General features: G+C 41.3%; 1 protein-coding gene and 1 long non-coding RNA gene across 5 annotated transcripts in view; one reads left to right on the top strand and one right to left on the bottom strand.

The window, feature by feature from the left end:
- The window catches only part of REPS2 (RALBP1 associated Eps domain containing 2), a 93,999-nt gene that overhangs the window by 9,372 nt on the left and 68,045 nt on the right, over positions 1 to 16,582 (top strand). For 2 of the 4 annotated variants that reach the window (XM_046940654.1, XM_046940652.1), the window contains exon 2: positions 2,689 to 2,779. The exons of the other annotated variants lie outside the window; for them this stretch is intronic. In XM_046940654.1, the coding sequence (XP_046796610.1) occupies positions 2,777 to 2,779 (3 nt within the window). In that variant the 5' untranslated portion in view covers positions 2,689 to 2,776. The remainder of the gene's footprint in view (positions 1 to 2,688; positions 2,780 to 16,582) is intronic. 4 annotated transcript variants of the gene reach the window in all.
- Positions 1,209 to 8,204, bottom strand: LOC107049685. Its single transcript, XR_006931861.1, has 3 exons — positions 8,155 to 8,204; positions 3,650 to 3,835; positions 1,209 to 3,158 (listed from the first exon to the last, which is right to left on the bottom strand). It is a non-coding gene; the product is annotated as an uncharacterized LOC107049685 (long non-coding RNA).

The following is a 16,582-nucleotide window of genomic DNA, read 5'->3' as shown; positions in this document are numbered from 1 at the left end:
GGTAACTGAGATGTCGGTACCTTCCAACAGCTTTCTGCGCTTCTGATGCTTACATGGGATCCCTTACGTTTTTCAGAGAGCAGGTAGAGCGAAACTACTTTCCCATTAGAAGGACTTCCAAGAAGAGGAGGCGTTATGTGAGCATGAGGGCTGAGAGGTCGAAGGACCGCAGCGAAACCTTCTCAAAGCTGTGGTTTGGCAGGATCGGCCAGGTGCCAGCTGTTGGACAGTATCTGGTCTGGGAGAAGATCAGTAGGTAAAAATAAATCCCTACATCACTGATGACTGCTGTTCTCTGTTGTTGAATAATAAAAGGCAGAAGCCAGGAAGCTGCTTGTTTCTGTTTTTTATTAGAAGCTGTAAATACCATGGTGATGAGCAGGTTATAAATACAAATGTCTGCTGCAGATAGAACATGAAACAGGGTGGAACTTGATAACCTTTAAAGAGGGGTAATATAAGATATAAAATTATGCTCATTTCTGAAGCTTCCTGCAGAGTCTTTTCAGTGCTATGAAAAGCCTATCAATAGTATGGTTTTTTGTGTTGTTGTTTTTTTTTTTTTTTTTAAGGCAAAACCAAAAAAAGTTGCAGAGCTGAAGTCTTATCTTGCTTTTAGATTGAGGTTCTCATGCGATGGCACCAAAGTCAGAAGTGAAGAGGCCCTTGGCTGTTTTCTACACCTCGTGTTATACTGCTGTAAGAAATAGTATGCTTGGGGTTTTTTGACACTTGTAACCTGCTGCTACCCATGCCTAAGTGGGACTTTCTAAAAAAAAACAAAACAGCATTAAAGTATTATTCTGAATATATTTTGTATTTGGAAACTAATACAGTCATCAAGTCATACCTTTCAAGAAGTTTTTTGAATGTTTTGAGAGGAAGGAGCCCGGACGGGAGCCTCTGTGTTATGGTGCTCCAGCACCTGGTACCACACAGTACAACTGGCCAGAGCAAGTGTTGTTTCAGGATGCATGGGAACTGTTGAGTCACAACCTGAACCTCTGATTGATCACCTGAGGCAAGCACTGAGTCAGCCGTGAGAGCACAGGTGAAGGCAATTCAGCTGTGTGACCGGAAGGGGTGGAGCCTGGCTGCACCTCTCCTAGACCCCATTTAAGGGCTGACTGCCACTGGGGAAGGATCTCTCTTGGGAGATCCTTGCCTTTGGAGTTTTCTCCTTTTGGAGTTTTCTACTGTAAGCCTATGGTATGGGTGAGCATTTATTTTTGATTGTCTTTTTCCATCATGATAATCTTTCTAACTATAAACCTGTAAAATACCATCCTAACTGTGCCACTCTTCTAACTGCACATTTGTTAATTGTACGCAGGACAAGAAGCAGCAGCAGCACCAGGCAATGCTGCTGTCAGCAGGAAAATAATTCTTAATGTTATTTACACTGAGTATCAGTCACCTGCTCTCTTTCTCTCTCCCTCTGTTCTCAGCTGTATCACAGTAATTACACCTCTTATTTGAACTAATCTACATCTGGATCCTCCTTGAGGAAGATAATCTCCGAAGGACTATTTCTCTTGTGGAAATGCTAATTAGCTGTTTTTCAAAAACTACATTTTTTTTTTTAACCATGTATATACTTGTTTGTAGGACATATATACAAAAGACTTCTAAATTCAATCTAGCAGGACCCTTTATTTCCATATAACCACTGAATTTAAGCCCTGCAACAAAACAGGGCACTCTGGAATTGTGGTGAATGTACTCTCTTCAGATGCTGAAGGACAGATCTTAAATACCTCTTAGGTGAAATATCCAAAAGAGCAAAAGGAGAAGATAAGCATTTTAAGCTTCTTTTTTTTTTTTTTTTTAAATCACTGTATAGTATAAAGTATTTAGTGCTAAGTGCAAATTTCAGTATCAACCAAATTTATACTGGCATAGACACAGTAATATTTGTGTCCTTCTAGTAGCCTTCTTGTCACTCAAGTGTAAGTTAAGTTTCAAAACAGGAGAGAGTTTGCCATATCTTAATGAAGAGAAAGAGGAGCAATGTGTCAAGGACTGTAGATGTGGGATACTTATAAATAAATGGATTAGAAGAAATTTCCCATGTTTCTCATTCACTTCTATATTGAGAATTCTGGCAAATCAAGTGCTTTAAACAGGTAGTTGCAGGACCATCCTATGGTCAAATTGGCTAAAACAACATTTTTTAGCTTTCGTGGCGCTTTTTGGTTGTGTGACATAGTTATGATGTGACTTTATATAGCTCAGAGATTCACTTAGTTTGTCTGAAGTGCTCAAATCATTTGGACCAACTCTAAAGATCTGAAACTTTACTTCCTTTTCTCAACAGCTGCTGCGAGGCATTAGTTCTTCCAAGAAATATTGTGCAGCAGTTTTGTTTTATAGAATGGAATTAAGCCATTTCAAAACCGGGTCACTGTTTCTGTAAAATGGTAGTAGTTTTATACTGAAAGAGCATACCAGAGTTCTGTACTTTCAAGGAAAGGGGGATTCAAATCATTAAGTAACACACATTACCATAGAGAACTACTTCCCTGCAGTAAAGCTTAAAGGATTTAAAACTAAAATGACCTTTCCTTCCCATGAAATGTGAAATATAAAATGTTTATTTAGGCTTGCTGCTGATGTTTCTGTTCTGTTAGATATTTGCCCGTCCATGCTGTTTTTACGTTGTTATATGTTTCACTCTTGCTGATGCAGCATTTTCTTGTGGTCCACCTGGGAGAACTGCTACAACCATCACATTGAAAATATTCACCTGCAGTAGGAACATTCAGTTCATTTCTTCATGGTAAGAGTAATTCATCTATTACCAAGGTTGCAAGTAGAATAAGAAATCTATTTATATTCCTGTGTGTACGTTCATCAGTCTCATTAGGTACCAAGGTAGACTGTCAGCATTTAACATCTGCTATTTTTTCAATGCTTAAATGGCTGATGATATATTTGAGTTTCTGAACGTGTAATCTACTCTATGGGGAAGGCACCTTTCCTCTCATTCTCCCTGAGGAGCTTGCTTAACACACCTTCCATCTCTTTACACAACTCAGACTTTCAACTCCTGCTGAGAATGACTTAGCAACTAAGTCTTTGGTTACCATTATATGGCTGGCCATGGGCATGTCTTCCTGAAAGGTCTTGCCATTTCCTACGGAACTGCATGGTTTCAGCTGAAAAATTAGCATAAAAATGAGTTATAGTCTCCTTTATTACTGCTGATTCCACTTCATCTTTCTTAATGTAATCTAAAATTTCCCAATTTCCCATGTCATAGGTTGAGGTTAATATGGCCTGGTTTTGAAATAAATGAGGCTTCTGCAATGATGCTGTTAATTCAGCCCAGTATTAACTTTTGAATTTGTTCATTGACAATAAAACTTCACAGAAAATTAAGAGACTTCGATGAGATGAAGTTCCTTAGTTATGTGAAAGATGCGAGAGTAAAGGCAAGCCCCATTCATTTTCATTCTGAGGGAATTCTCCCTAGCCTCATCAAAGAATTAATGTCACTTCATGGCAAGAATCTACAGGAAATTGGGATTCGCTGTTTCTGCTGCTCATGGGTGGTTTTTTGTAGGAACCAGTGTTATTGTTAAATAGTGGTTTGGCTGTGAGGTTAAAAAAAAAAAAAAAAGTTGTAGAAGAGCACTTTAAAACTCACCAAGCTTGGAGGTAGGGAGGGGCAAAGGGGAGATGTGTCTCAGTGTCATCTCCGGGATACTATTTTGGTGCCTCTCTGCCCCCAGCCCTCCCCGTGCAGCTCCACCTGCACTGCTCTTTGTTCCTTGGGTTCCAGCTGGCAGCCTCCACGAGCCAAGGGAGCTGCTGCTTCAGCGCTTCTCCGCATCTGCCAGGAAATAAATAAATAGTGGGGAAAGAAACGGAAGGGATGCGTTCTCGCTCTTTTTGTCAGCTTTGCTTAGGGCTTTTTTTAATTGTACGTCTCGCAGAAGTGTATCACTGTGAGAAAATTTCCTTGGAACTAGAGCTGAATCCTGTTGCTGCATTGGTTTTTTTTTTAGTTTTCTGGCATTAAGAAAAACGCAAGGGCTTCAACAGTGATGCATCGGAGCGAGATTCTCATCTTTACTGCTATTAAATACACCATTGCTGTTGAGATGTTTGGTGCAGTGCCCTGAAGGCTTGCCAAGTGTTGTGTTCTGTCTGCATGCACTCTTGCTCATTCAGTGCTTTGTAGGGAGTCCCATGCCTGCACACCTGTGGGTAGGTGGCCCAAATTGATCCTGGTGTTGCTTTGGCGGGTTGCCTCCATATCCTATAAATTCCCTCTAACTCTTCTTCTGGAAAGATAAAGAGTACGTGGTGGCTCTATTTCTGCTCCTTTTGTGCCCTTGCTTTCTCCTGATGTTTCCAGCCTTTGTGGGTGGGTCCCAGAGAAAGCAATCCCAGTCCTTTTCTTGTCAAACATGGACTTGTGGTTCTCTGGTGCCTCAAGTGACATCTCATCCCATGGGTGGAGTTCAGAGGGGATTACATTTCTGCTTTTTTTTTCTTAGCTTGGAAGGAAAGTTTGCCTTATCTTCCAGTTTTCATTACGGACATGTTTAGGTATAAGCATTGCAGGGAAATACTTCCTTGCACAAAAAAAAAAGCAGAACTATTTCCAGTGGAATTTTAAAAAACCAAACAATGCCATCTCATTGCTGAAGCGTTTCTGCTGATGTTATATCTTGGAAAGGAATATTTAACAAAATTAATTTTGCCTGACTGTATACCTTCTGACTTTGTAAATGTGTTTGAGGTTTTAAGACACACACAATGTCTGTGATGTCATTTGTTTGAAGGGCTATTTGGAATGCAAGGTAATTGCTGAAACAGCCTGTTATTGGAATAAAAGAAAGGATAACCAGCTGGATAACCTGCGAAGGCACAGCTGAGATCTTATAGATGTGAGATATTGTTTGAAATTGGTGATATTTCAGTAGTTTCTTAATCAAGCAGCACCTGAGGTGGAGGTCAGTGGGTACAGCCTAATCTTAACTAGTTCCTAAGAATGTCCCCCGGTGTGCCATCCCTCTGTGCTCTTTGCTTTGTGGAAGCAAGGAAAAAGGCAAGTGTGTAAGTGCTGTATAGCACTTCTCATGGGCCACAGGCAGCATGATTGTGAACTGGCTCAGAAACACACTTGTTCTGGCTAGCAATCTGGCTACTGTGTCAGTGAAGAAAGGGGCTGAGCTGTCTCAGCCTTCCCACGGCACAGGCAATCCTGACAGGATGTGTGAAAATGAGAGCCTGGGAAATGCACTCCTCTGACATCTCTGCCCTTCTTTCAAACCAAATGGAAACCAAAGCTAAAGGGTTATGAAAAACACTGAGGAGGGAATATGGTGCAGGGTGGTCACTCTAGCATCATCTGTATGGGAAGCAGGACAAAATACAGCTGTGGAAAAGACCTCAGGTGATCTCTAGATCCCTTCTACAGCAAAATCCTATTTCTTTATAATTCCTGAGCAATTCGTTAATCCCTAGCAATGAAAACTGTATTGCTTCTGTAGGCAACATACTCTAGTGCTGCCTTATCTTTAGTTGGAAGATTTTTTTTTAAACACCATGTTGTTTATAGCTGACCTCTGGAGGGTGTGAAGAACAGATTATCCTCTCCCTTTTTAAAGCTGTCTCTTCCTTTTAGTTTAACATTGCAAACTGGTGTTGTGCTGGGTTTCTGTGGCTAGGTTTTGGTGGTGAGGTGGCCACAGGAGTCACCTTTGAGAGAGGAGACCCAGAGCTGCCTCCGTTGGACATGGCCTATGCCAGGGAGTAGCTCACTGGGTAGTCAGCTGCCAGCCAAGGTCAGCCTACCTCAGCAGGAATGGTGTCATTGGGCAGAAGAGAGGAAACCCCATGTGCGTAACTCCTCAGAACCACCCCTTCGCCCAAAGGAGTGATTCGTGAAGTTTGTGAAGACTTCGTAGAATCATAGAATCTACTGACAGACCTCCCGAGATCATTCAGCCCAACCGTCAACGTTTCCATGTTCCTAAGAATAGCTTAGTTTCACACAGGCACACATGACATTGCAGTTCCTACAGATGAACTGAGACAGTGTATTGTAATTATATTGCATGGTGCGTTTGTCTGTGTTGCTCCTTTTCTTTTAATTCTAGTTGTAAAAGCATCATTCCTAGTGCTATGGCCTTGTGCTGTAGTCACAACTGTTCTTTGTCCCAGAAACCAATGTTGGCTGAGAACCAGGAAAAAGATGATGTTTATGAGAGGCAATATTGGCACCACCCTACAATACCTAGCCCCTCTCTGATGAAAGGATTACACAGTAATGTCTTGTTGAGTAGGAAATGTTTCTTATTCATTCCTTGAAAAATGAGCCACGTACTGAACTTATGAGGGGAAGCTAGTTTGGATGGTTTTGATGACCATTTGGATGACCATTTTACGTGACTTTCAAAACATACAGAACACCAGAACTACCAGAAAACAATTTAACTACAGAACACTTAATAAGGAGACTGAAACAAAACAAGAAAAATCACCATGTTAAACTCTTAAACTGTTTGGTTTGTTATCATCCATTCTGTTCATCTGGGACTTTTATTCTCAAAGTTTCGTTAGGCTCCCAACTTGTTCAGTGTGTCTTTATTTTTTTTACGTGCTGTGCTCTCATCTGTGGGTCATGTTGTAGATTTGGACCCAAATGGAATGTAAATAGCTTGTGCAGGAATGTCAAGTCCTTTCCAAAGTTTTTGTAGAAAATCAATTTCCTGTGAGGAGAGTGTCAAGATTTTTATGGTTAATGTTTCCATGGAGGAAACGCCTCCAACTTTTTTAGCAAGCTGGAAAAAAATCTGGTATTGTTATGCAATATGAATGAAGTTTGTGCTCTTGAAACGTAATAAGTATAATACTTTGTTAAAATTTCTTATGTGATAGTGTGAATGCAGCAGTATTGGTATTCTTTCAGCTCGAATTACAATCCTTTTGGTGTTGAAGCATGAGCCAAAGATTTTCAGTGTTGAGAAAATTATTGTGAGGAAAGAAATTCTGAGGGCTTTAAGAACAGCGAGAGGCAACGGTATGGTGCCCTAATAATGTGACATTAAAAAGAAAGGTACAAAACACAAATATCTTCCACTGTGAGATGTAGGTTATTGTATGACTGAAATGGACAGGTCAACTGATAGGTTTTTAGACAGACATTTCAAGAATCATGGATATTTTTCTGAATTTTTTTCAATTGTTCGAAATGTTTCATATTTTTGATAGCATTTAGTTTACTTCTACTGCTTTGTGAAGCATTTGGAGTTGTCATAGTTTTTCCACAATTATTTGCCTTGGAAGATAGAAGTAATGAAGTGAATTCATGTATTTCTTGCTATTAATTTGGGAGATAGAAGGAGTACTGTTTCTTCGTTTGAAAGAATTAAAATCATCATGGTTTTGTGCATACCTCAAGGTCTGAATACACAGGCATGTGGTTCTTCAAAGCTGTGCTTTATCTGTTAGTAATAATAAATGCTTTTTGTGTTAATAAGGTCCATGCAGTGCAGAGATTCAGAATTGTTTGTGATGTCAATCATAACCGTAGTTCTGAAATTGTAGTAGATTTATTCTGTCACTTTTTTTTCAATATACATGAAGGCCTTACACCAGCCATAAACTTTTCAGGAAATGAGGAAATCAACGTTTTCTATTATGCATTACTCAGCGGTACATTTAATCTTCTTGTCTTTAGTTGAAGAGAAGTTGTTTTAATTCAGATCTAACAAATCATTTCACTTCAACATTACATTTTCTATAAAACCTGAGTCTTTCAGACTAGAAAAAAGGTTTCTAAGTGTACGTACAGTGTTTTGTTTTCAGAAGTCTTTGCAAGCAAAAGCTCAGAGCTGTTTTCTCCTTGAAATGATTGTTCTTTCTACAGGCTGAAAGTAGTTTACTTGTGTGTTATAGAACAATTTTGGTTGAAAATGAGCGTGACTAAAAGCTGAGGGAGGAAGCTGCTCCCTTTTGCAGTAATCAGCAGTGAGCCCATATCTGTGCTGAGAAATGTGGCCCAGTTTGGTAAACTTCTTTGGTTTTACTGGGCCCATACAGGAGCACAGGTGAAAACTGGCATTCCTTGCCCACCCCATAGCAGTCCCTGCGAGTGGTAAGGCAAATAATAATAATAATAATAAAAACACATCTTACCTCCACTCCCTGTCCCTTCCTTCCTACTGTCAGCCTACCCAAAAAAAAGTAATGAAATGCTTTTTAGACTCATTTTAAGTACTCACACATGTGGAGAAAACACTCCCACTTTTTGACTGAAGACCTAGTTTCAACAGCAAAACAAAACTAAGCCACAGTTGAAATATTTCAAGTGGGAGAATGAAGCAATAATGTTGTTGTTTTTTTCTATTATTTTTCTGTTTTAAGATTTTTTTTTTCTCTATTTAAACTTACTTTCTGTAAGCTGTTAGTAATAACGTCTGAAAATCAGATTCTCACTGAAAAATCAAGCTTGGGACTCACCAAGCTTGATTTGCTGTAATAACACTTTTGCCGGGCAGTGTAGGGAAGGTAGAGCAATACTCGCTAGGTAGGACTGGAGTGGAGTGTCAGAAATAGGGCTTTCTGTGTAATCTTTGCTTAACAAAGTAGCTGTTGTTAAGTCTGCTAAGCCAACAGATTCCTGTGCAAAAGCGTTGTGGGAATTAAAAGCTTAATCAGCCTGTGTGCTCTCAGGAGTTTAAATGGTTTAGGCATAGAAAATAGGGGAAAGAGTATATATTTGGTGGGTACAAATGCTTTTGCTTATGCTCAGCCTGGCTTCAATCTAAGAAAGCAGTTAAGAAACAGGGTTTTCCAGCCCCTGAGCATTCCTGTTGAACTCACATGGGGCTATTGCATGTGAATCTCAGAGAGAGAAATCTTTTTAATTGTACAGCTCTAGAGTAAGAAAAGAATTTCTATTCCAGCCATACAAAGAGTGTGTGCTTACTAAAATATGTATTTATTAAAAGTCTTCCGTGGCTTTGCCTTTTTAAAGCTGCTGTGCTTTGGCCCCTTTTTGTGAATGTGTTTTAGGGGTTTAATTGCACGATAAACTGCTTGCTCCACAGGATTCCTTTCCATTTAGTGCAGAAATTGTACAAAGTAAAAGGCAGAGGCTTACAAGAAGGAGGAGAGAGGGCTGCTTTTAAGATGTGGATTGGCACGAAATGCAGTTTTTGGTATCCAGATTTCATATGCTTGAAGCAATAATTCACCTACAGATTTCTGCCTGGATGTAAAATTTACCGATATTAAGTAACAGAAAAGAAAATAAAGCAATTGAAAGGGAAAAGTGATTGCTAAATGGTTTATTCACCGTCCTGCTGCATGTGCTTAGTTTTCAATGCTGAAAGAAAGTAATGCTAAAAATGAACAGATAGTTGGAAAAGCTGTCTGTGATAAGCTTTTACAAATCCTTTTTTATAATGTATGGTAATGTGTACAGATGTCTTTTTGTTTTTTCTAGTTCCAGAAAGTCCTGTGAAAGAGTCATAAAAGCCTCACAGCTGATATTTTTTAATACCTTGGCTTTACTTTGCTGTAATGATGGGGCTACATTAACATAAGCAGGTTGCTGCATAAAGGCCAAAGAAATGGCACGCTCTGAACAGTTGAGCATTTCACGTGCTTTTGTTTGGCTGGCATGGGGGGCTGGGGTTCATTCTACAGTGATCGTTAGTACCTCAAGAGATCAAAAAACTGCCATAGAGTACCAGCAACAGATCGCTTGCCACTTCATCCATCTCTTCAGAGCTAAATCATCAGTCTTTTCTCTGCCCAATCCTTCTTTATTAACTTGCTGCATTGAGCCATCAATGTTTGTGGAAAGTTGTGTGGAGAACGTAGAAAAGAAATGGAATTTGGATGCCAATTGGAGGTTTTGGGCACTGGGCTGCTCCCCTCACCTGCACAAGCAAACACAGCTCCAACTGCAGTGCAGCAATGCCCAGTGTGGGGAAGGGCTGCCGTGAGCAGTCTTGTGCTGTTTGATTGGAGTCTGAGAAGTCCCAAGAGGTATTTGAAGATCTGTCTCGCAAGCACAAATTGTGCTGTTGCCATCTTTATCTGAATGTGGGAGAGAGAGGCTTGGCAGGAATAGCTGTGATGGTGATGCTTCAGCGATGGAGGATAAATAGACATAATTTAAAGCAGTCCGTGACTTTCTTCCTATGCTTTTAATGTACAGGATTTCACTTATTGAGTGGATTAAAAGGAAAAAAAAAAGTGAGATTATTTTTGCTGTTCCTGAGTTTTTAAACTCATGTTACTAAAATTCTGCATAATAATCTGTTAATGTACTGCTATGGAAGACTTTGCAAGAGAGCTGTAGTTCTTAAGTGTTACACTGTTTTTGTGGATTGTGATGTTTGGATCCTGTGATTGTGCTAGGCTGTTAAAGGTTAAGGAGGAAAGCCTGATGGAAATAGGCACGCGTGCATTGCTGAATGTTTAAGTGCTCATTTGTATTGTACTGGCCACAAAATGTTAATGACACAAATTATATGTTAGACATCAGGGTATGAGAAGGGCTTTATTCTTATTTTTCATTACTGGCTCCAAGATACGCAGAAAACAGATTCAAAGGGATTAACTTGAGTTCTGTCCTATAGAAAAATCTTGCTGTGAAATGAATTGTACATGTGAGAGGACATCCTGCTTTGGTCCATGTGCCAGGCTTTCTTCACTGACATCCAGAAACCTGTGGTTAATCACATTGCTGCTCTGTTTTTTAGCTGGTAAACTTACCAGTCTACATATCAGACTACATATCAGTCACCAATGGGACCAGGGTAGTAATGTTTCCATTTTCCCAGCTGCACAACCCAGCAAGCAAGAAGGCTGCACTGGTGGGCCAGGAGAGTACCCTTGGGTCTTGTGAAGCTAATGGGAGCAGTGCCGCTTATCTGTGAGTGCAGAAAATTATTTGAGATTGCTCGTATTTCTTTGGCAGATTGAAGGATGCTGCCTCTCAGTTTTTTAAAAGCATTTGTTCCAGGTGTCATGGGAGAAACAAATCATAGAATCATAGAATGTCCTGGGTTGAAAAGGACCACAAAGATCATTGAGTTTCAACCCCCCTGCTATGTGCAGGGGCGACAACTGCCAGACCAGGCTGCCCAGAGCCACATCCAGCCTGGCCCTGAATGCTTCCAGGGATGGGGCATCCACAGCCTCCTTGGGCAATCTGTTCCAGTGCGTCACCACCCTCTGAGTGAAAAAATCAATCATTTCTTTTTAGAGCAACAATGTACAGCTCTTGTTTCATGTCTTTGTCTAAGAATTAAAAAAAAATGGCAAAAATAATGTAATAAAGTCACCACAAAGCCAAGAAAAAAGTGAACAGACTGTCCTAGAGCACTGGAATTCACACTTGACAGATATATAATGCTCTTTGAGGTGTTCCTGGAGGAAGCCCTCAGTGTGCTGGAGCAATGCAGCCATATAGTTGATGGCACTACTGCTTGTGAACAGAAAGACCTTGGCCAACATAGGGTAAAAACCTGGCAGTGGCAGAGGAGGGGTTGTGCATGCTGCCTTGCACAGTGCTGTGAGTGACTGTGGCCTTTTCATTTTCCCAACCATCTTGCAGGTGTCCTGTGAGCAGCCCAACAAGGCCCCATCCCTCAGCCCAGTGCAGAGGGAATGCAGGGTGCATTGCTTTGTTATCATTTGGGTTTGAGGCCTTATTTATCTGATATTCAGCTGAGAGCTGTGCCTTGGGTGCACCAGGGTGGTGGTGGTGGGGATGGAGGGTCACGGCCTGTAAGTGAGTAGGAGTACACTTGCTGAGAATAAAAGGCAGCTCGCTTTCCAAAAGAAGTTGGGAAATGTTTTTTGGATTTGGAAATGGATCTGTAGAGATAACAGTAATTGCCATGAGGTTTGCTGTCGGCTGCCCTTGGTATACTTTTAGTTGTGAAAAAAGCATCCAAATGGAACAGATCGTAAAGTTATTCTGGCACAGCATCTGAGGGCGAAATATTTCCTTGCTTTAGTTGCAGAGAAATGTGGAAATAATAAGGCAGCTGTTGTGGAGGCAGCGTGCTGTGGTGCTGCCTGTGGATGGCTGTGTAGGTCTCTTGGTTGTGACAGCACGTTAAAATTAAGCCAGCTGTGTTTGCCAGGATTTGCCCATAGTAACTCTGTGTGCTCTGCTGGAGGGAAACCTTCAAGCATTGCTACCAAATGAGAAAATAAAGGAAGGTTTAATGGAGAAGATTGATACTCTGGGTAGAGCATATTTTGGTCGTGTGTTCATAAAATGTTGTGTATGTCTGCAGAAGACATCTCCTTAGTTTAAGCTCAAAGCTTCTCATTTTTTTTAGCAGATGCAAGTAATGTGTGCATTAGATGAGCTTGGCTAGCTTCTTTACTGGTGGTGCCAAGGTGTTTTCAGAAATTGTTAAGGTTGGAAAAGACCAGTAAGATCACCTAATCCAACCGTCAACCCACCCCACCGTGCCTGCTAACCATGTCCATCAGTGCCACATCTCTGGAGGTGTTCAAGAAATGTGTAGATGTTGACTCCATCACCTCCCTGGGCAGCCTGTGCCACTGCCTCACTGCTCCTTCTGAGGAGAAATTCTTCCTAATGCCCAGTCTGAACCTCACCTGGTGCGACTTGAGGCCATTCCCTCTTGTCCTATTGTTGTTACCTGGGAGAAGAAGCCAACCCCTACCTCACCACAACCTCCTTTCAGGTAGTTGTAGAAAGTAATAAGGTCTCCCCTGAGCCTCCTCCAGACTGAACAATCCCAGTTCCCTCAGCTACTCCTCACAAGACTTGTGCTCCAGACCCCTCACAGCTCTGTGGACACGCTCCTGGGCCTCGATTGCTTTCTTGTTGTGAGGGGGCCCAAAACTGAGCACAGCACTCGAGGTATGGCCTCACCAGGGCTGACTGCTAATTGTACTGAGATGTTTTATGGTGGTGTTTCATCATGACAACAAAATGGATTGTATTGCTGAGCTTCACAGGTTAGGTTATCTACTGAAGAGTAAATTGTGGAAAAGAAAAAATTGGTTTTAGATTCTTTGGCAAATAAGGTAAATCCTATATTAAAACACTGTTGGTGGAACAGTGAAAGACCTGGACGGATTGCAGAAACTTATCTTATTAAAGGTTTGATGGTTGAAACTGAGCTTCGAGTTAAATTGAGTAGACTTTTAAAAAACATATTGATATACATTGGCGTTTATAATAAATGTCATTCTACATAATGAATTCAAGCTTATGAATAATTGCTGTATTTTAAATGGGTGAAAGTGTACTCTCCAGATGACAATATGCTAATGAAAATTGTTTATGCAAAATATTCTTTGCAGAATTAACAACTTGATGAAGTTGTCTAAAATAATAAGAGCACAAGGATATGTGCTACCTGTCCCAAAAATCTGGCTTTGTTGGATATAGTGCTGTTGCTTAACGTTCATGTGATTGTACTGCGTTTTAATGTGAAAAAGACACTGATGCGGCTCATTTGCAAAATGTGACATTTCCACTCTAGCTGAGACAGCTTTCCGTTCACTCTCATTGCTAGCAAGAGTTATGTACTATTTTCACTTCAGCCTCCAGAAAATAAGTTTTAAGGAGTGATTTGTATTTCAGCTGGCCCAGTGCCAGTCCTGACCAAATTCCCATCTGGGGAGTTCCATCTCATCAGTGTCAAGTTGTGGTGTGTTCCATTACTCTCAGGCAGGAGAGCTTGGGATCAGATCTCTGCTGAGTAGATAAGAGTCAGTGGGTCTGGGCTCCCCTCTCTTGCGCCCTGAGCCTTCTTGGTGTTATTTCCATAGATAAGGTCTTGGAAGAGGAGTGAGTGGGAAAATGAGCAGCAGTCTTTGGAATGACTAGTGTCTTTGCACACTGCGTAGATTATGAACACTTCCTTAGCATTAAACGTCTGCAGGGTGAAATCCATGAATCCCGTGTCTCATGTCCAAGAGCATGAAATGCTCCTGGTAGCGTCTTGCATCACAAGAAGTTTGGATATGCTCTATGGAAGCTCCCTGCGGTCGGTTTGTTTGGATGGAGTGGTGTGACAGCTCTGTACTTGTCACTTTGATTGGGATGCTACCTTTACTCCCTTGCTTCTACAGTAAGACTTGAAAATTGGATAAAACATCTGTCATCAAGTTCTGCATACTCTGCAGATTTCCACAGGATTTCAGGACTTAATAGTGATGCTGGCAAGGCTACGTGTACTGCATTTCGTAGTGTCCTGATGACTATGTACATTTCCACAGCCAAATGCTGAGGAACCAATTGCCAAATAAGAATGTGGAGGAGCTTAGTGAATAAATGGAATCATAGAATTCTATGATTGTTGGCACGCTTATGACAATGCGTGAGTGTTCTTAGATTCAGAGTAACCTGTTTTCAGGTGTTTTGTTTTTGTGTTGCCGGTGTAATAAGCTTTATTAAAGTTTCACCTATCCTATATAAATGTATTGGCACAAGCAGTGTTTATTGACCTGGATAGATGTTTATAGGATTTGATACAAACTAGTGAATATGAAGTACAGCTAAAACAATTCTAGATGGATTAATGCAATCCTCAGGTACAGCTTTCATTTGCCAAGTAGAAGAAAAATGCAAGGAGGTTTTGAAAAGTATTAGCTTCAACTTTTTTGCCCCTGCAGGCTTTCCACACACAACTAAAGGCGTGTGTTTAGTTAGGATGACAGCAGGTTTAGCTATTGTGACAGTTATTTTCTTCACATGGCATGGAAGCTTTCAGGTATTTCTCAGCAATGTTTGTTCTTAAACCTCCTGGTAAAATGATGGAAGTGTTCACCTTTTCCACATCACGCCCAGATAAAGCAAAAAAGATTCATTAGTGTTTGTACATTAAAGACAAAAGGTTGAGTATAGGAGACTGGATTTCTTTGAGGTGCAGTTGCATGCTTATACGTATTAGGCTGCATCTGCAGCTTTTATTCCCTGGCAGTTTTTCTAGCCAACACTTCTTAATAATTGAAATCTTTTGATTAATTGTGCTGACTCACCTGTCCTGGTAGCTGCACAATTCAGGTCAGTATTTTTTTTGTAGCTTGTCGTATGCTGGCATTGCCGGTTGTCCTATCTGATGAGAAGTGATTTGCATGCTCTTAATTTGTCCAGGCATCTGCAGCTGATGTACAATACGAAACAGAGGACTACACAGCCCCTTGCATTGGTCAAGTTAATATGAGACTTGCGGAGTTGTTTGTGTGTGCCCAAATGTGCTCTGAATGATTAACTTTGCAGTTGTTGGTGCTGCTGTAAAATGTTCTGCCTGGAGCTGCTTGGCAAAGCCTCACTGTTGCCAAGGGAAAAGCTTGCCCCAGAAGTGCCCAGGTGAGCACCTGCACCTGCAAACCAAGTGGTTCTGGGTTGTGTGAGCACAAGGGAGCCTGGCAAGCTCTGGCAGGACTGTCAATACATCTTATGTAACAGATGTGATTTCTTTCTGCTCTTTTTACCGCTGTGTTAACTGATTTGCTAAGCTGTGGCAGCTGATCAGTAACTTACCTTATCACTTTAGTTTGAAGAACACAGTTTAAAGTGGAGTCATACAGAGCTTAAAAGTGAGGACAGGATGTTTTGTGGTGAAGTCTTTCAAAATGCCCTATGTGCGTGTTGTCTGTGTGCCATCAAGTAAGCAATTTCTAATTCATTTTTAAGTGTCAGAACCCAATTTCCCAAATTTTAGTGAGCGTTCCAGGTGATGTTTAAAGAAGTCTAAAACAGATAAAGCGTCCTAATTGAAGAGACTAAGTGGCAGCAGGAACTGGGCTGAGGCAGAAAAACAACACTAACAACCCGCCCCATGGCAGAGTCCCCTCCTCTGGGTGCAGAACTGCCCCAGCACTTCCCAGGCAGTGGTACTCTGGGATTTGGACACGCTGTTCTGTGCTACACTTCAGATAACGAAGGGAGAGGAGCCCTGGGCTCCGGGCAGTGCTACAGGTATTTGAACAATGACCCATTCAGAAAGAAGTACCTGATTAAGAATGTAGCAAAACTTGTCTGTGACAAGCAGATCCCAGAATCTGTAAACAGAATTTCATTTATTTATTTATTTTAAAGGAGCAAAGCGGGTCAGACGCAATGTACAGTTCTGTGACAAGCTGTTGATAAGCTACTGCTGCCAATACTTGACTGTGGAACGGTGATGATAGGGGCGGTGGGTCTGGAGGGCTGAGCGCAGAGCTACATCAGCGCAGCTGGTCCTGGATCTGGGCAGGAATTCTTCAGCCTGTTCCTTCCAGTGTGGAGGAAACAGAGAAAGTGGAAGATCTTGTAACCTCTTTGTATCACGAGCAAGAGCAAGCATTGAAATTGTGCTCTCTGGGGCTGGGCTGAGGTGGAAGGTGCAGTGAGAATATTCCCTTTAACAGGGGAGCAAGCGGTTGCTCATTTTCTCACAGAGAATTTGCACTCAGCTTATACACTTTCCTTTCAGAGTGTCACAATACACACAGAAGCTTCCTTCTTCCTGGGCTAGGTTTGCCCACAAGTGACAGGCGGTGACCATGACAGTTTGTGACAAGGGAGGAGGACAGACCCAAACTGAGTGCTGGAGGACAGCATGGCAGT

The sequence above is a fragment of the Gallus gallus genome, chromosome 1 (assembly GCF_016699485.2).
Source record: "Gallus gallus isolate bGalGal1 chromosome 1, bGalGal1.mat.broiler.GRCg7b, whole genome shotgun sequence".
NCBI lineage: Eukaryota > Metazoa > Chordata > Aves > Galliformes > Phasianidae > Gallus > Gallus gallus.
Note: the sequence above shows the minus strand (reverse complement) of the source record. Positions and strands in the feature narration are given on the sequence as shown.